Consider the following 18923-nt stretch of genomic DNA (forward strand, 5'->3'; position numbering starts at 1 on the left):
TGGGGATATATGGGGCACGCCAACAGGAGTGTGAGCTCCGTTCGGCAGATGAGCCCTTCTCACACCCCTCTCCACCTACCCATGACCAACCTTCCGCTCAGCGTTTGACTTAACCAACCGCTCTCTTTGGCTGAAGGAAGTTACCGCGTAATACCGCTTCGGTAATCTAGCACAATAATTAAGATTGTTCAATTCTTAACAAGATTTTACGATCGCTCAACACTACGTCGGATTAAACAAGTCCATGTCGCTGAACCGGGATTTCATACGCGAAATCGTACACATAAAAGCGCTGCATGATATATTTCAATCTTGCCTTGCAATAAATATGTATATATATTTGCTTGATTTGGTTATTTCGCGGGGACGCGGCGACCACCCGAACCGGACATCACGTGGTTTCATCTGACAGATTCAGTAACTAATCTGCTACGTCCCGTCATTCTTCTACGAAGGTAACATCCTCCTCAGAGAAAGGCAGAACGTCAAATCTCGACCGCATCAGTGCCTGGTGATTTAGGCGACGATATCGTCCTCTGGGACCAAGTGTGACATCTCTTCTAAGTAGAAACCGATGTTCTAGACTAACCAGGAATCGTGTATTCTGTGGATCTTGTTGTAGTTCAGAGGTATGAAATTGTATTTTATTCTAGAGGGCAAGATGAAGTTACATATACAACACGGAGCCAAGTTGATTGTAAATCAACTTGGTTGTCTGTATAGACATTTCGGAGCTAATTCCGATGGTGCGGCTTGCTTCCTGATCTGCACCAGCCTCATATCACAACAGACCTTACAGCTGGGAGGCCAATTGCAGCCGGCTTTCAGATAATTGAAGAACCACTAAGAGGGTACATATATACTAAACGGACATCTTTATCTTCGTTTGAGCCTTTAATGGCATCCGCAAATGGGCCAACCCACGATGTGGTGACTGGAGATGCAGAGCCATGGTCCTTTTCCGGACGCCGAATCTTGCTCGTCTGCATTCGTTGAATTTAGGCTCGCGTGTAACAATGGCCGGTCTAAGCTCTGACACCTGCCTTTCTTTTCTCATCCCCACCCTTTCCCTCCGCCACATATAGCTGTCTACAACACCCTATTATTAGGTCGTGGGAAGCTAACACTGATTATCTTGCTTCCACTGAACCTCAAAACGTCCTTGTCGGATCAAGATCTACACTTCTATCCAATTACCCGTTCGCCGGAAGAAAACCAGGAGAGGTACGTGGATTCGATTGCTGTCAAAAAGAGCCCACTAACAGTTTTGCAGAGCTTTTATCGCTGCTTCACGGCGAAAAGACCGGAGCTTGGATGCTCGGGAAGTCGGCCAATCGCGCTTCGTCGCTGCACAAACGTCGCACTGGCAAGGCGTTTCACGTCACTAAAGAGATTGTTGAGGGGGAGGGCATGTACGAGGAAGTCGACGAGCGTTATCAAGCAAAGCGGATCCTCATGCTGCAAAACCGAACCTTGCGAATCAAAGAGTAATTCTACCGCCACTTGCTGGCTGCTTTTCCAGGCCGTTCCAAATTTCACTCGAAAGGACTCTCCATCGCAAGTCGGCGCGAAAGCAACTTGGCGTTCCGCCCATCGATGGAAGGCAACCTGCCGAAGTTGAGTTTAGATTTGTCAAGCATCGACTCATCCTTCTCGCTTGGTGTGGCTGCGTTGGCAAGTACGACGGCAAGTGCTGATAGCCACGTCCCGTCGCCTAATACGTCATTTGACCCTAAGATACAACCGTATGTACTCTGCACAAGCGACTCAAAAATTCCTGTTACTATATCAGCCACACTATTCTTCTGCGACGACTTGCTAGAAGATGCCTAACTACGTGGAACAAACATTTGCACTAGCCTGGAGTACCGCGGCCATCTAACATCGGTAGATCCCTGCCTCGGACCAAATCTTACAGACATCCGTTCGGTTAAAAAGAGGCAGCGGCAGATAATGCACTAGGCCCGCGCGCCCATCCATTCTGCCGCCCACTTGCTGCAGTCCACGGAATGCCTCGCATCTGCCCCAGAGTTACCTCTACGGCACCCGGCTCCGCCGCAGCGCTAACCTTTTAGGCTCAATTTCGCGCCCCACTAGTGTGTCTCATACCCACTCTCTTGTGGGTCAATATTGAACTCCCAGCCCTCTTCGTTCAAGGCCACAATATCTATCTCATCCAGTTGCGGCCAATCTCGACCGTCAACTCGCCCCAGACCAAGGCCACATTCGCAGGTAGGGAGGCAATCTCGGATTTCTGCCCTTGGAGACTGCCAGCACTGTTCAGGCCACCATGTCACCCATCATCATCAAGGTGGAAGTCGACGGCATCACGGTCTTACGGCGATCCGTACCTTGACTCCGGCCAGTTTAGCCAGCTAGTTCGACTTTCCTGCCGTGACATAATTATTACTATCTATTACCCCCACTCAATAGGTGAATCTTGTTGTACGGGGCATTTATTAGCTATATTTCCATGCTTTTTATATTTTCCCATATCGTATTCAACTCTCTTGCACCCATAGTAGAAAGTTGAGCCTATGGTTTCGGATACAGGTTTTAAAGGGTTGTAAGCTCGAAAGCAAGGCCCGTAATGCGCGACTTCCCTCGCAACATTTCAGGCGATAATTCACATTGTTGGCTAGCTGCGATGGCAAGTCTGAAACTGGCGAATGGTCGATAATCCTGCATAGGCATGAGAAAATAGCTACTATGCTTTTCAAATGGCGAGCCAGCCAATCAAAGAGACAAGACTTAGGCTGGCTGGTCCAAGTTTCTATGCGAAGATGTTTCTCCGCCACAGCAGCCGACTGGGCAGATCTATTGTACCAGCCCCTGTGGAATACTCCAAGGCAAAAGCTAGGATATTAGGTCGATGATTGCGTTTTCGCTTCTGTTTCTTCTGGCGGCATTTAGTCATTTAAGCAGAAACCTCACATGACCGGTCGCAAACGTCATCGTTGGTCTGCACCTTTCACATACAGAGCCCCCTCCGCCGTCACTACCCTTTCCACTTTAGGTGTTACTTTCCGGTGTTTCTACGTTCCCTCCCATAGTCTCCCCTCCATGGCACGCCAGGGTTTATTCTTTTCAGAATGGCGGACTTCACCCGGTTCCAGATTTTTGGCACCGCCTTCGAGATCACTAGCCGGTTCGCATTACCGTTGCTATTCCCCCGCAGGGGAATCGTTCGCTGAGATTTGGGTTCTAGGTATATGAACTTGCAGCCGGTGGGCACTGGCGCTTTCGGGCTGGTCTGGTATATTTCCCATCATGCTATCGCGCATTGCGATATTTCAGGGGCCGAACTGATGTATCCTACATAGCTCAGCACGAGACCAATTGACAGGTCAGCCGGTCGCAGTCAAGAAGATCGTGAAGCCCTTCAGCTCCTCCGTCCTGTCCAAGCGCACCTACCGAGAGCTGAAGTTGCTCAAGCATCTTCGGCATGAGAATGTGGGTGTCTCCCGCCTTCTTTCAGAGTTATCGCGCTTGTTTTAACTGACATCCCTGCAGATCATCAGCTTAAGCGATATTTTTATCTCCCCCTCGAAGATATGTACGTTTTTCTCCATCCGCCGAGAGTGTGATGCGCAGAGTGCTAACAGCTACAGCTACTTTGTGACCGACCTCCTGGGAACCGACCTCCACCGCCTCATGACTTCTCGGCCTCTCCAGGAGCAATTCATTCAGTATTTTCTTTACCAGATCTTCGTAAGTCTTCTGCTATATAAGAAAGCGCATGGCAACTGACGGGATTTGCAGCGAGGGTTGAAATATGTTCACTCTGCCGGCGTGGTCCACCGAGACCTGAAGCCCGGCAACATCCTCATTAATGAAAACTGTGACCTAAAAATCTGCGATTTCGGCCTGGCACGAGCCCAGGACCCACGGATGACCGGCTATGTCTCAACACGATATTACCGGGCTCCCGAGATTATGCTCACCTGGCAGAAGTATGACGTGGAGGTGGATATCTGGAGTGCAGGCTGCATTTTCGCCGAAATGCTGGAAGGGAAGCCGCTGTTTCCCGGGAAGGACCATGTAAACCAATTTTCAATTATCACCGACCTGCTGGGAACTCCCCAGATGACGTGATTCAAACCATCGGCAGTGAGAACGTGAGTAGTTCTCCACTTATTTTCCGAGTGACGGGATTATGGGAGTTTAGTTAATCCCTCTTGTGTACGGACCTTGCGATTTGTCAAATCGTTACCGAAGCGCGAGCGTCACCCTCTGGCGAATAAGTTCCGGAATGCCGATGCTGATGGTATGCGACACCCCGGCTGTCCTTCCCTACCATATCGTTACCATGCTGACTACTTGCAGCAGTGGACCTGCTTGAGCGGATATTGGTATTTAATCCGACTGAGCGGATTCGAGCCGCAGAAGCGTTGGCACACGAGTACCTGGCGCCCTACCATGATCCGACGGACGAGCCGGTCGCCCAGGAGAAGTTTGACTGGTCATTTACCAATCTTGATCTACCTGTGGACACCTGGAAGACTATGATGTAAGTGCTTGACATGTGTGTCGCTTCATTATAATGCTGACAATGTCAACAGGTACTCAGAAACTCTCGACTTCCACAACATCGACCAGGACAATGTGGCTCCGGTCAATTGAAAACTCATGACTTCTATCGTCAATGTCGACTTGGAAAAGTGCGTAAGCACATCGAGATAAAGCACGTACAATGAGTTGCCGATAGCTATTTTGACAGGAGTGGAAAAAAGGCAAACAGGCTAAGGAGTTAAAGAAGTATTGTATTTAACCGGGCAGGTGGGAGCAAAAGCTATGATTAGTCGAGGGTGGCTAATTGAGCACAACTAAATTAGTATATTCAGTGGTGCGCAATCAATACGTGCAAAGGTCTGTAATCTGGATGTGGAATTGGGTATGCAATGTATGCACTCAACTAACATTACCTCCACTAGTTTCTTGTAGATACATACTATCGTGGGGTTATGGATCTTTTGAGGCCGAACAACAGACCGAAAAATTAAAGCTAATTGGCAAAACACACAAGGCGCACGAGTATGGGAGGCGATCTAGTGTGGACCCTGTAGTGGGAATAATTTTCAAAATTCTTATGTACGCGTTAGTGGCATTCCCTGTGCCATGATACGAAGAGTGTCGTCTATATTCCTGATGTTTACTTACTGACATGGAAGATATGCGAACCGGCACGGGCCTCGACAGTCATTCCGGCAACTGAGAAGACCCCCAGCAAAACTCGGAGTCGCCGTCGCCCTGTCTGGCAAATGGCAAGATCGTTAAACACAGCAAGCCCATGCGCATGTTGGTTGGAAGGGAACTATATATTAGAGGTCAAGCTTCCTTGTAGTACCCCGCTTGTTCTTGTACCGTATTCGTCGACAAAGACACATTGACAGCAAATGCTTGCGTTGGCGCTCTTGAAGCTTGAGACGTTCGTCCTTCCTGGTCGTGAGTGAGTTATCGCGCCTTCTGCTGCGCGGTATCCGATTAACTATACCAAGCCTTGTGCGCCAAACCACGAACACCACTGACATCTTTATGCCACTAGGGACTAACTCATCGCCACCCATTGAAAATATTGTGGCCAGTGACCTATTCCGCCAGACCAGAGACAAGGCCAAGGTGGTGGGCATACGACGCGTGCTCCATCGCGTCTTCCGCCCTCGTCCCCACCGCCTTCACTCTATTGTGGAGTCCTGAACCTCTGGCAACGCGACACATTCATCCACCATGGAAGTGCAATGTTTATCGCAAGTGGGTTCATCACGCGCGTTTACTGTCTCAACAAATCGTCTTGTGCACACCAGCGCGGCTTTTTAAGCGACAGCCGATTCCGATGAGCCTGAATGCGACGTGGCATGGCTGGTGACTGCATTGCAGAGAGTTGTAAGTGATCTAGTTGTGATGTCGATATGATCATTGCGCAAACTGATTGTCCCGTCCCAAGCGCATATTTCGGTGTTTCTATGAACATGTACGCTACAGTACGACAACTCGTCCACCTAGATCAATCCTTGCTGACTCGGATCGCATAACAGGAGAACACCCTCATTTCTGTCACTCGAGTCGAATGCCACGCGAACAAATGTCTTGTCTGCTCGAGCTCCCCTATACCAATACGATCGCATGCTGCCTGTCCCTTCCACATGACTACTACCGTCAGTAAGTCACCAGAAGATTCGTATCAACCCCGGCTTCTTTCTCCCTTTCTCCCTATAGACTCTGTGTATCAGGCCATTGTTCGATTTGTCTACCTGATACTAGACCTGAACCCCGATGAGCGTATACCACTGCCCGACTCATGCCTGTCGTTTTAGTTTTTCAATCCTTCAAGCAGCGTAGGCTGCTGGTGTCGAATGTGTGATACTCGCCCTCGGATGGCATTTGGTGTCCTTCCAAGCCTGGAAATCCGAAAGACACAATGGAATGCTAATATATTGCCCTGCTTCATGGCAGCTGAGCTGTACCTCCGCACACAGTCAGGCTGTTAGCACAAGTCCGCCTGCAAGGAGAAGACGACGCAAAGCATCCTCATTCTTAGCCTACGAGTTGGCACACTGGTCATCTCAGCTACAAACCGATAAGACTGGGCCACAGGCAATCTAATGAGAGCTCAATACCCAAGAATCGCCTCTGACATACAGGAAGCTGCGTCGTGAGCGCGGTCAAAGGTGTTGTGGCGTATCCTGTTGGACATGTGGTGCGTAGATTTGATTATTATGCACGCATTTCCTATCCAAGCCGAAGCACTATGTGCAAAGACCGTTTACCCTGGGTGCCACTGCAGCTGCAGGTTAGTCAAGTTGACCGCGCGTATCCTTTATCCGTTCATACCGTCTCCTACATATCACACACTTGTCGGGGAAGCCGGATTCTCTACATCTGTACCTCGACTGTTATTTGAGGTCAAATCATATTTGTCGAGCTCACCGCGCTGCGGAGGACACGTGAGCATGTCATGTTCGAACAGGCAGCCACTGTAAAGACTTTGTTGTCCGAAACAACATCGAATCAAAGTGGTTGTGGGACCTCTTGGACTAGCATCTAGGTCCTGGAACAAACTTTCTACCGTTAATCAAGGCTCATATGATGGTTTCTTTCAGACGGGTGACCGGAGTGTCTACTACGACTACGAACGAACTAGCCTCCTGCGAGGACATCACCGCACGAAAATTCGTTTCAGATGGCACTGCTAGACCCCAATCGGGTTCCAACCGTGTTCTCTTAGCAGCAGAGCATGGTTCTTCGAATGAACTTGGGACAGCACTTTCTAAAAGGCAATGGCCGTCGCTTTGGTCGTATTGGATATTGATCTACGGGAGATTGGTTGGAACATAATTCGCCATTGCCGAGGCATAGTAGAAGGAGCCGACCGGGCATTCTTTATTGCTTGCTTGTCCAAAGCTCTCAGCAACATGGTTGTCTCCGTGGTAAAATTTCTTTGATTCTCGCGCTCTTTGAGAATGAACTTCCATAATTTTATAATGTTTAGCCACGCACGGATATGTCCTACTACGTATTCAGTTTATTTGAGTAGAAAATATATAAATATATAATGAGTTTGTTCAGCTATGATAAAGCATAGTAGGAGCAATGAACTATCGAGTCATAAGTGAAATTGGAAGTGTGATCCGAAATACATAGAAATAGTGATGCGACTAATTGCGTATAAAAATATATTATGACAAAACATGCTGAACCTACAAATACACTAACAATATAACGTCTACTAGTCGCATTAATGATCTTATTCAGAACACGACATATTCAGTATGATACATAATAGCATGCACCTTTGTTATGATCAGTTATCTTCTATACTCATGGTTATTTGGGGTAGGTGACAGTGATAGATTTCCAAAAGTTGAACCCCCTAGTTAGTTAGTAGTTTGACGTTGACCATCTCCTTCACCGCCCGACCATTCACCACCACGCTCATCACCACACACATCAACACACATCACCACTCACATCAACACTCACATCAACACTCACATCAACACTCACATCAACACTCACATCAACACTCACATCAACACTCCCATCAACACTCCCATCAACACTCACATCAACACTAACGGTTCAACACTACAAGCATTCCAAGACAACACTCATCTCTGTTTGCATACATCTGGATGAAAGATGCCAATTTCTATTGTAGTGAGGAAGCTATTGGATCACAAGCCACCAAGGGAAAGGAATGTGAAATACGTCATTTGATACTGAAGACGCTTCAGTTGTTAGTTTATGATTTTGGCTATTGAATTGGCAAAGATCTAACTAGGGCCCCTTCTATGTATCCAATGATGACCCTTCGGAACAATGAACACACGATGAAGATGTTGCGCAGGTCTTTGCTTCTCCGAATACTGAACACTCGAATACTGGTCCCTAGCACCACGAAGAGGTGCCTGCACGGGCTAGATGCTCTTGTTGTCGCAGATGCCCCTGCGGAGACTCTTGTTGTCGCAGATGTCCCTGCGAGGCGCTTTGTTGACGCAGGGCCTAGGCTGCGGAGAACTTGGTAATGCAGCGGTCTCCTGCAGAGAACTTGTTAACGCAGCGGTCTCCTGCGGGTCTCACTTGTCATCACAGCGTCCCCCTGCGGAGTTCACTTGGTAACGCAGCGCCCCCCCTGCGAGGTAGTCTTGTTTTCGCAGCACCCCCCTGCGAGGCATATTGATGACGCAGACCTATCCTGCGGGATAGTCTTGTTTTCGCAGCACCCCCCCTGCGAGGCATATTGATGATGCAGACCTATCCTGCGGGGTAGTCTTGTTTTCGCAGCACCCCCCTGCGAGGCATATTGATGACGCAGACCTATCCTGCGAGGTAGTCTTGTTGACGCAGCACCTCCTGCGAGGATTGTTGTTGACGCAGACCTATCCTGCGAAGCACCTTTTTACACTCGCGGGGCTCGTGGCAGCGACAGCCGTGGTCACGGAGACTCTCAAGCCCGCAGGCAAGAGAGGGACACCATGACACATCGGAGTGTGAGGACCGAAGTCCTGATTTTTTTTGGGCTGGGAATCCGGCTCCTTTTATATTTTTTCGGCTACGTCTCTACCAAGGAACCAGTTGCGCAGTTGGTAGCGAGAGTCACGGTCTACAATAACTCTTTGCGAAACCCGAACTGCAGAACCAGCAGGTTTGGCGCTTCGCGACTTTACCTCATTTTACTCTCCACAACCAGACGAATCAATTGACCCCAAATTTATCCGTTTTCCGCCTCCGCGGTGGCCGCCATGGGTGGGAAAAGGAAAAAGGGGTCATCCACGTGGGCCGACCCAAACTTCGACCACGTGGAACTAGAACCACGAGCGCATGCGAAGAAACTCCTGAAGATTACCCAGCAGTGGAAAGCTACAGCTGACGAAGGCGGAATTCCTCCTCATGATCGATTCGTCGAATTCCTCGACGCAGTGACGTCCCTGACGACCAAGATGCGCGACAGCGAGATGCTCCAAGAACTAGGACGCATCCGCGCCCTGCTGACCGAGCACGACAGAAAGCACTCCGATATGATATCAAAAATGCAACACACCATCGAAGTCCAGGCCGCAAAGACACCAGCAACCACCAAATCCGTCAATCCCCTCCCGATCCCCCGATCGACCTCATATCGCGATGCGCTAGCGAGTCACGTGACAACACAAACCTCGTTGGTGTCAGGATGGATCAGCAGAACGCAGACCAACGGGACTTCGGTCCCGAGTAATGATCTAAGTAGTAACAGCAGTGCACCTGCCCTAGTGATGATGCGCGAGCATCTTCAGCTAACCGTCCGTGGCACTGACCGTGCCATCGTCGACCCTCTTCGGAGGAGAGAGGATGAGCTCGTCAAACGGCTGAACAGATCCATCAATGACGTAGCTAGGGAGCTAGGCAATACCGAGCCTAGTATCAGACTTCTAGACCGAGTCGTTTCCGCAGCACGAGTTCTGCCTAGTGGCGACGTTCTCGTCCAGACAGATGACATCAAAGACTACGAAGACCTCATCAAGGCTGCTCCCGCCGGGTCGTCCGACACCTGGTGTCAGGTGCTAGGCGAGAACGCGGGACTGAAAAGACAGACTTACACTGTGGTCGCCCACGGCGTGGTCGATTTTCACCGTCCGTCCAGGATGCGCGAAAACAGCTGAAGGCCGAGAACGTGAGACGAATCTCTACCGCTGCTGAGATTGTCTACATGGACTGGCTGATGACCAAGAGGAAAATGGATGAAACGAGGCCAGAATCGGCGAAGCTCCTGATCGAGTTCGCCGACCCATACGCCGCCAACCAGGCCATTCTACGTGGTCTGGCGATCTACGGAAGGAACCACGACTGTCAGTTATTTGACGGCAGTCACCGCCTCCAGCAATGCTACCGCTGTCAGATGTATGGACACATAGCTCGGAACTGCAAGCGAGACATTCACTGCGCTTACTGCGCAGGGGATCATGATTCCAAGGAGTGCCCACATGCGCATGATCGCCGCAAGGCCAAATGCGCTGAATGTGCTAAGCACAAGAGACCCGATTTCAGTCATTTTGCCTTTGATCGGGGATGCCCTATTCGAGGCGAGGAGCTGGCTAAAATCCAGCTCAACAGACGCCTGGGCCCGCAGTTACACCCGGAACGACACAGCGAGCCTGGCACATCGCCGCCGAGAGAAGAAGATCACCCTACACCATCCGAAACGACCCAAGCAGACGCACGAGCGGCGGAAGCACGGGCAGCTAAAGCAGCGAAAAAGAAGTCCTCAAGTCGCTCCCGCTCACGGATGAAGAAGCGGCGCGTTGTCGAGTCCGGAGAGGAGAGTCAGGAAGAGATAGTAGAAGATCTTCGCGCCCAATCCGGTTCTGGCGCCCAACCAGTAGACTCCGTGAACGATGTTGTGGTTATCGACTCGCTGACAGAAACCGGCCATTCAGAGGGCCCTTTACAGATAGAACTACAGCACCGAGAACGTAGTGAGAGCTTCGACGAGCCCCAGGATGGGACTGGCGAGGAAGCTCCCCCGGCGCGCTCCACGCGTCGACAAACACGGAAGGCTCTCCTTGAAAGACCCACTAAATGCTAAAATCCACCCAGCTTCGAATACTGCAGGCCAACACATGGAAGTCGAGAAACAAGGTCATGATGCACCTCTTCGGCGAAGAAAGAGTGCAGGAGATGGAGATTTTGGCGATCCAGGAGCCAGAGGTGTATAACCACACTGACCCCATGACGACGTACTCCCAGGCGTTGGGAGGACGCTTCCACGTCCTTCTCCGTCCGACGGAACAAGCCCACGGAGGAAAATCTGAGGCAGACGCGGCGAAACCGAGAGTTTGTTTCTATGTCAACAAAAGAATCGACCCGAAATCATGGTCGATCCGGTACCACACAAGAGACGCAAGCACACTCACAGTCAGGACTGATCGTGGGGCGATACACGTACACAACGTATATGTGGAGAGCAAGGTCCGAGACGAGGGTGACGAAAATCGGCAGGAACTACGAGCGGCGACCGCCAAAGTCACGCTCCAGGTAGTCAGAAGATTGCTAAGGAATAGCGGTGCGGGCCAGCATGTGGTGGTAGGGGACTTTAACCTGCACCATCCGCTCTGGTCGCAAACGACGCAATCACAACAGGAGGATGAAGATGCTGAGGACCTAATCAGCATCATGGGCGATAGAGACATGCAACTGCTGACGCAAAGAGGCGCGGTTACATACGAGGGCCTGGTGTATGGTAACCATGTTGAGACCACATTGGACCTGACATGGGCGTCGAGATCCCTAGCCGAGCGATATACACGGTGCACCACCCAAAGGCAGTGGCTATATGCAGCCGACCATGTGCCAGTCTTGACCGAATTCGACATCCAATGCCCCGAAGCGCCCTCCCGGACGACCGCGAACTGGAGGGAGGCCGATTGGGATGAGTGGTTGAAAGTACTCAGATCCAAAACGTGGTCCCATCGTCCCCTCCGCAACACCGACGACGTTGACCAGGCAGTCGAAGAACTGATCTCCGCAATAGCGGACGCCGCCCACAACACGATCCCGACAAGAAGTGTCGGTCCGTACTCCTTTCCTACATACACGAAGAAGTTAGAAAATCTAAGACGCCAAGTTAAACGGGCGCGAAGATGGGCAAACGAGACCGGAATTGACGAAGACCAGGAGCTGTTCCGACAGCTACGCCACGAACTTGGCCGCCAGAGCGCGAAGGTTGCCAATGAAGCACATAAGGAACGGGTGGAAGCAGCGACCAAATCAATCGACGACTTCTGGAAGCTATCGAGATGGGCCAGGAATACTACCCCGCGGGCGACCCACACTCCGACATTACGTGAAAGGGACAGGGAGTACGTGACGGCAGAAGAGAAGGCGGACATCCTCCGCGAGGTCCTTTTCCCTCCTGCACCCACTGCGGACTTATCAGACCTTGAGGGGTACGACTACCCTGTTGCAGTCAATGCGCCACTAATCACCTCCGACGAAGTCATGCACGCTATACAGAGATCTGCATCGTACAAGGCCCCGGGGCCAGACGGGATCCCGAATGCCGCACTGAAGAAGGCCATCGAGATACCAAGCCTCCTCACGTTTCTGACACATCTGTTCAACGAATGTTTGCGGCTAGGGTATTGCCCTAATCGCTTCCGCGAGTCCACTACTGTCATCCTCAGAAAGCCTGGGAAACCGGATTATACCATACCAAAGGCCTACAGACCGATCACTCTACTGAGCACGCTGGGGAAAGCGCTCGAGTCAGTGCTCGCTACCCGACTGAGCTACCTAGTCGAGGCCCACACACTCCTACCGGATACTCACATCGGGGGAGAGTCGGAAGGTCATGCGACCATGCCCTACACCTTCTCCTTGAGCGGATATACGAGTCATGGAGGCAGGACGCCCACGTCGCTACGCTACTGACTCTTGACGTGACCGGCGCGTTCGATCATGTGGCGCACGAGAGACTGGCCCACTGCCTAAGGAAACGGAGGATACCGGAGCAAATGGTCCGGTGGATCCTCAGCTTCCTGAGAGACCGCTCAACAACGCTGGTTCTACAGGAAGGCTCGATGGGCACACACCCGGTGGCCACAGGTATTCCACAGGGCTCACCGCTATCACCGATCCTCTACCTCTTCTACAATGCAGACCTCATCGACGAGCTTCATGACGCCGCAGCCGGACAAGCTCTTGTCACCGGGTACATCGATGATATCTGTATCCTGGTATGGAGTAAATCCGCGCTAGACAACTGCCAGCTCCTGGAGAAACTGCACCAAGTCGCAGATGACTGGGCCAGTCGCCACGCATCACGCTTCGCACCCGCCAAGTATGGACTGATACACATGTGGAAGAAAGGCTGGGGAGCTCGAAGAGTAGATCGACCGCCATCGGGCGAGAGCATCACCCTTCAAGGCGTTGAAGTCCGGCCCGCCTTGTCGCTAAAATACCTGGGCGTCATGCTAGATGAACACCTCACGGGAGAAAGCCAAATCGCGCAGTGCCGCAAGAAGGCCGCACAATTGATTGCCGCGCTACGATCAATCGCGGGGATGACGTGGGGCGTCTCGATCCTACACCTCCGCCGCATGTGGACGGCAGTCCTACTCCCTCAGATATCATTCGCCTGCTCCGCGTGGTATACACAAGGAGCATACGGTTCTAAATCTTTCGAGGATCGAGCCAATAGCGCCTTTCGGTCGATGCAACGACACGTTCTCCAGTGTATCGCAGGCGCTTTCAGGACGACAGCTGGACCAGCCCTAGAGGTATGTCTCTTCGTCCCACCGGCAACAATCGCCATACAACGTCTCGCGGAAGAGGCCTGTCTTCGCATACATGCATCACCTCTTAGGTCCACACTCGCTAGACGAAGCGACGAAGGACGACGATACGGACTGATATCGCCACTCAAACGACTGGAGACACATCTCAAGTTCAAAGGGATTGAGGTCAACAGATTGGAGCTGATCCGGCCGTTCGCGGTTCCCCCGTGGTGGCAACCGCCAGAGACCCGGATAGCCCTAGATAAGGACACCGCCATCAAAGAACATGATCTAATTCTCCGCGCGACGCCTCTCTACGGACCGAACTCGGCAGTCGCCTACACGGATGGGAGCAAAACAGAGAACGGAGGCGTTGGTGCCTCAGCAGTCACATCCAGAGGGAACGCAACCGCCAGGCTTAACGACCAGGATACGGTCTACGCGGCTGAACTCAAGGGTATCCTACTCGCGCTCAGTCAGATCAAAGATGACCTGGTGAGGGAGCTTGTCGCTACTTCGAGAGCTCCCGCCCGCACAATGACCATTTTCACGGACAACCAGGCCGCCATCCAAGCATGTGCTCACCCGCGACGCAGCTCCGGACAGCAGATTCTCCGCAACATCGCCATCCAGATAGAGAACTTACGACTAGCGGCCTGGCGCGTCCGAATCCACTGGATCCCTGGTCACATGGGAGTGCATGGAAACGAGCGTGCGGACATCCTAGCGAAGCTCGCAGCAAGCACATATGGGCCCGCCGAAGCGGTCATCCTCCTTCCCGGCTGCCGCACTAAGCTCCGCGAACTCGCTGCGGAGCGGTGGAAGGAGGAGTGGGCGTCAAACAACAGTGGTGCTCACCTCCGCGCACTTTTCCCTGAACCGACGAAAGCGATCTTCGCGATACATGAGTCCCTGAGACGCGCAGCCAGCTCAGTGCTGGTGCAGATGCAGACTGGTAAGATTGGTCTCCCCGCTTACCTCGCTGCCCTGCCGCAGTGGAGGGAACAGGCCCTGGAAAATAACCCACTACGCAACCCATCGCGTTGCACATGTGATCAAGGCACCATGAACACACAGCACATCCTCTTCTCTTGCCCCCATTTCACAGAACTCCGTCACCGAATTCTTGGTCTTGACCGAGGGGGCCGCGACCCGTGGAAAGAATGGCTCTCAAAGCCAACATTAGCAGTCAAAGCAGTCAACTTTCTGATGCAAACTAAGCTCCTCGGCCAATTTAGGAGCCTGTCGACCACCTACCGAGTCACTAACAAAGTAGACTCGTGACCCTGGGATTATAGATCCTCTCGCTTGCCCCATTTCGGGTCCCCAGAACTACAGTGACTACCCCCTGCGTCACTGGATCACCTTCACGGCTTGCCGTGCGAGTTGCTGGATAGTACGGGCCTCGGTCCCGCAGGGATGAAAGCGATCAACTGAAGACGGGGATGGCAAGTTTGCCCTGTTTCCTTGGAGAGAGTACGCCTTCTGTACGCCGCTGGACTGTTCATGGCTCTGCCAAGCCTGAGCAGCCCTGGTGAATTCTGGGTTGCCATGACTCAGGTAGGTGAAATGCGTAACAAAGGGGCGTCGGAGGGGATTGTCGGAAACAACGTAGTAAACAGCCATCGTCATGTGATATAGTTGTCCCGGCTATCACGTAGTGCCCTGCCGGCAAATCGGGCTTCACCGCCTGACAGATCCGCGAATGAAATTTACTTACTTACTTACTTACTTACTAGAATCACTCTCGTTGATAGGTGTTGAAGCGATTTGAACGACGTTGAAGGGGTGTTTAGAGACTTTGTGGTCTACAGAGTCAAGCCTCGAGTGTGCTCGCGGAATCATTTATGTCGGGCTTCTGCGTTGAGTGAGGTGAACCACTTTCATCATTTGTTGAGTAAAGAGTAATCTCGCAAAAATGTGGTTCCTACATATCGTTCAATTTGCAATTAAATCGCTCAACGCGTTTTCCCTCTATACCAGATCATCCTGGTGATGGGTCATCGTCTAGTTGACGAGAGTAGAAGTGCCTCAACGAACGCCGAAATAATGTTCTGGACTTTGTGGCCGACAGCCACGGTCGATTCTACCCGTGGTTGGCCTGTTTCGCCAAGAAGTAACACCTTGGTCCCACTGGAGGCACATACGTCGAATTTCTACGCCTTCTGTGATGAAACGCTTTCCGCACTGGTTGAGCAAAAAGTGGCACAAAGACAGCGTTTCCATGGCTTAGCAACGTTTTGTAAACAAATTCTCAACGCGCTTGAAGTATAAATAAGTCTTCGTTCTTCTGTGGTAGTTCATCCACTCATGACAAATTCTGTTTCCCTTCCAAACTGCCTCAAATTCCCAAGAACCATGGACTTGCCGTATCCGGATCATCGAAGTTCTGAGCATCAGCCTCGCAAATATACTGCCCAACTTGTGAAAATGTTGGAAGAACGAAATCTTCGCAATCGGACTGGGAATGAACGCCAACCTGAATCCACTGCCTCAATCCAGATGAAACCTGATGGAGTACCAGCTGGCAGAGAAAATCAACATCGGAGCAGGAGCCGCAGCGGGGATTCAACCAAACATAGTCAAGAATCAGTGACAGTCGATGATGCGTCGTCCGGGCTGCGCAGTCGCGCATATTCGACCAAGCAGTAAGCAGACACTTCCACTATCGTGTGCTGTCATGACTTCCAACTTCTAACAAACCAATTTCAGATTTCCCGGGATAACGAAGTCAGTTCACCCTCGCATGCTGTATGTCTATCTTGCCTCATTTGTGTTTATTCGAAAGTTTTACAGTCTCATTTTATATACAAGGGATGGGCTGACAGATGGATGCAGGGCGCGAAAGAGCAAGGACATAAGTCGTTGGTGGACTATTCGGTAACCTTTGTCATTCACGCCTGATTTCTCAACGGCATTTGCCACACTGAAGCAAATACTATCGATCATAAGAGTGGGTTGGGGTTGGGCAGATATTGGGCGATCGGCCAATGCATCCAAGAGAGATTATTCCAAGGGGTATTGTAACGTAATCGGTAAATGAGTGAGCCAGCTTGAAGCAGCGATAAATTCTACCCTTATATCTTAATAACCACGCTTTCACTCTGCTTGTAGATAGCTGTTGATAGATTTGTCAACACTATATATCAGCTTCAAAGAGATCTAAAAGCTGCATTGTTATGTATCGAAAATTACGTTACTATGAGCAGAAATATCTATCCCAATCACTAAACTATAAGCGTTCTCTGAACTCCCTGAAATGGCTAGTTATCATATAATGCATTAGACTATGTCGGAATACAGATGGATTACCGATTCCAATACCATTGAATCATGTGATTTTAGACTATGCATTTTGCTTACTAATTGTGTCCGACCAGATTGTCAAAAACAGACCATTGTTGTTCTTAGTTAGTTAGATAATTTTACCATCGTGAATTTACCAATACGTTCGCCATACACCTGATTTCTGTCAGACTATAAGGAAAAATGTCTATAGACCATCGTTGTTGAGATATAAGTGTAGAATATATCGCATTTACTTAGACGCTGTAAAAGGCTAGAGCCAAAGGGGATTCAATTTGACTAGGCCACAAACTGTGTATAAGAAGCTTAAAGAGAGAAGGAGAGACTAGCAAAGATACACTGAATATCAAGGGGTGCGGGTGGCGCGTGACGAAGGCGAAACAGGAGCGGCAAAGCCGCGAAGCAATACGGGAGCAATACGGGGTCTGCCCCGTGACAGCGGATGATTAAAGATAGGAGGACGCGTCTAGAGGCAAAAAAGTGGTTGTGTGCGTAGCTCGCTTAGGTGCGCAGCTCTCTTACCGAATACGTTAACACGTTGTCTTCTCAAAACTTAAACATAGCCAAATGAAGCCGTAGAGAAAAGTACTCAGGCAGAAAATCCCGCATCAATAACCAAATTGTGCCCCGTCAGCGAATCGTTCGAAGCCAGCATCTTGACGGCCTGTGCAACATTCTTGTGTTTCATCAGCATAAATCACTTGCTGAGAATCAAGGGCTTGATACCTCAACAGCGGCGAATCTCTTGAGTAGCGTAGCATCTTTAGCGGCTTGTAGATGTTCTTTTGAGAACTGCCGCCCCCAATCCTGAGACATATTGAGCTCCGAGTTATACTCGCAGGATAGCGGAAGAAGAACTGGATATCTTACCGTGAGCAAAATACCAGGCGACACAGAATTCACCCTGATCTTCGGCCCAACTGCACGAGCTAGACACTTCATCATATGGATCTGAGCTGCCTTTGTGACGGCATACGACTGTAGATGGTCTCAGGGATCAGTATCGAGGTATAGAGTATAGCAGAAGGCTTCAGTCGAAGTGTGTATGTTTCTGCACGCAATAGGGGGACAGATATAACATACTATCGAGCTCCCGCTTGGTTTGAATCCAGCAACGCTGGCAACCGTGACGAACGAGCCCTCAGTCGCATCAAGATGTTTCCGGGCCGCATCTAAAAGAAACAGATGACTCTTGACATTGATATTATAACAGCGGTCCCAATCCTCTTCATCAAGATTCTGATCCAGATCATCGAACTTTAGTATCCGAGTCCACCCACCGCTGGATATGACAACGTCCAGTCGGCCCATTGTGTCAATTGTCTCTGCAACCAGCCTCACGATATCGCTTCGACGGCCCAGATCTGCCCGGATTGAAGCGAAACGAGGGTGACTGCCCTTGTCATCTTCGTACTTATCGGTTCCCGCGATGGCAACCATTTCCTGCTGGACAAAGGCAGCACGGTCGGGACTGGAACAATAGTTGATAATAACACGCATCTCGGGGGCTAGGGCTTTCGCAATGGCCGCTCCGAGGCCTGCGGAGGACGCTGTGATAAGCGCAACTTTCATGGGAGAAGCCATTTCTTCAACCAGGAATCCCGAATGATGAAGAGACGTGCTATCCTGTCCTAGGCGCTAGCTACTAGAAAGATGGAAATGGAATCCGATGAAAGCTGACAGTTGAAGAAGAGAAACTTCACTACTCGTTAGACTAGGCTTTATGTAACTAATTACTGGTGGTGGCCTGGCCACCGAATGTCAATATGATCCCCCGGTCCAAATTAACCATTAGTCCCACAGTCGCCGCGTGCGGCGAATGTCGGAGAATACCCCGATGGCCCGCTGAGTGTGGGGAGTGTGGGG

General features: G+C 50.8%; 9 protein-coding genes across 9 annotated transcripts; 7 read left to right on the forward strand and 2 right to left on the reverse strand.

Moving 5' to 3' along the window:
• Positions 1–1111: 1111 nt before the first annotated feature.
• N7489_004923 (uncharacterized protein) lies at positions 1112–1491 on the forward strand (the record flags this gene model as incomplete). The annotated part of the gene is made up of 2 exons (XM_056710675.1): positions 1112–1224; positions 1266–1491. Coding segments are annotated over 2 exons (339 nt in total), but the record flags the coding sequence as incomplete, so codon positions are not given.
• Positions 1492–3092: 1601 nt separating this feature from the next.
• N7489_004924 (Mitogen-activated protein kinase hog1) lies at positions 3093–4623 on the forward strand (the record flags this gene model as incomplete). The annotated part of the gene is made up of 9 exons (XM_056710676.1): positions 3093–3148; positions 3209–3256; positions 3324–3453; positions 3514–3711; positions 3763–4091; positions 4112–4122; positions 4169–4267; positions 4327–4510; positions 4563–4623. 9 exons carry the CDS (start codon positions 3093–3095, stop codon positions 4621–4623), a joined length of 1116 nt encoding a protein of 371 aa, XP_056569097.1.
• Positions 4624–9242: 4619 nt separating this feature from the next.
• N7489_004925 (uncharacterized protein) lies at positions 9243–10139 on the forward strand (the record flags this gene model as incomplete). The annotated part of the gene is made up of 1 exon (XM_056710677.1): positions 9243–10139. The coding sequence occupies one exon, from the start codon at positions 9243–9245 to the stop codon at positions 10137–10139; it is 897 nt and encodes a 298-aa protein (XP_056569098.1).
• Positions 10140–10186: 47 nt separating this feature from the next.
• On the forward strand, positions 10187–11062 carry N7489_004926 (uncharacterized protein; the record flags this gene model as incomplete). Its single annotated transcript, XM_056710678.1, has 1 exon — positions 10187–11062. The coding sequence occupies one exon, from the start codon at positions 10187–10189 to the stop codon at positions 11060–11062; it is 876 nt and encodes a 291-aa protein (XP_056569099.1).
• A 56-nt stretch (positions 11063–11118) lies between these two features.
• N7489_004927 (exonuclease/endonuclease/phosphatase family protein) lies at positions 11119–12906 on the forward strand (the record flags this gene model as incomplete). The annotated part of the gene is made up of 1 exon (XM_056710679.1): positions 11119–12906. One exon carries the CDS (start codon positions 11119–11121, stop codon positions 12904–12906), a length of 1788 nt encoding a protein of 595 aa, XP_056569100.1.
• Positions 12907–12989: 83 nt separating this feature from the next.
• Positions 12990–15035, forward strand: N7489_004928 (reverse transcriptase; the record flags this gene model as incomplete). Its single annotated transcript, XM_056710680.1, has 1 exon — positions 12990–15035. The coding sequence occupies one exon, from the start codon at positions 12990–12992 to the stop codon at positions 15033–15035; it is 2046 nt and encodes a 681-aa protein (XP_056569101.1).
• Positions 15036–15104: 69 nt separating this feature from the next.
• N7489_004929 (uncharacterized protein) lies at positions 15105–15377 on the reverse strand (the record flags this gene model as incomplete). The annotated part of the gene is made up of 1 exon (XM_056710681.1): positions 15105–15377. The coding sequence occupies one exon, from the start codon at positions 15375–15377 to the stop codon at positions 15105–15107; it is 273 nt and encodes a 90-aa protein (XP_056569102.1).
• Positions 15378–16109: 732 nt separating this feature from the next.
• Positions 16110–16403, forward strand: N7489_004930 (uncharacterized protein; the record flags this gene model as incomplete). Its single annotated transcript, XM_056710682.1, has 1 exon — positions 16110–16403. The coding sequence occupies one exon, from the start codon at positions 16110–16112 to the stop codon at positions 16401–16403; it is 294 nt and encodes a 97-aa protein (XP_056569103.1).
• Positions 16404–17646: 1243 nt separating this feature from the next.
• On the reverse strand, positions 17647–18641 carry N7489_004931 (SDR family NAD(P)-dependent oxidoreductase; the record flags this gene model as incomplete). Its single annotated transcript, XM_056710683.1, has 4 exons — positions 17647–17733; positions 17784–17864; positions 17928–18035; positions 18141–18641. 4 exons carry the CDS (start codon positions 18639–18641, stop codon positions 17647–17649), a joined length of 777 nt encoding a protein of 258 aa, XP_056569104.1.
• Between the last annotated feature and the right edge of the window lie 282 nt (positions 18642–18923).

Source organism: Penicillium chrysogenum (genome assembly GCF_028827035.1).
Source record: "Penicillium chrysogenum strain IBT 35668 chromosome Unknown utg000002l_segment0_segment0, whole genome shotgun sequence".
NCBI classification, from domain to species: domain Eukaryota; kingdom Fungi; phylum Ascomycota; class Eurotiomycetes; order Eurotiales; family Aspergillaceae; genus Penicillium; species Penicillium chrysogenum.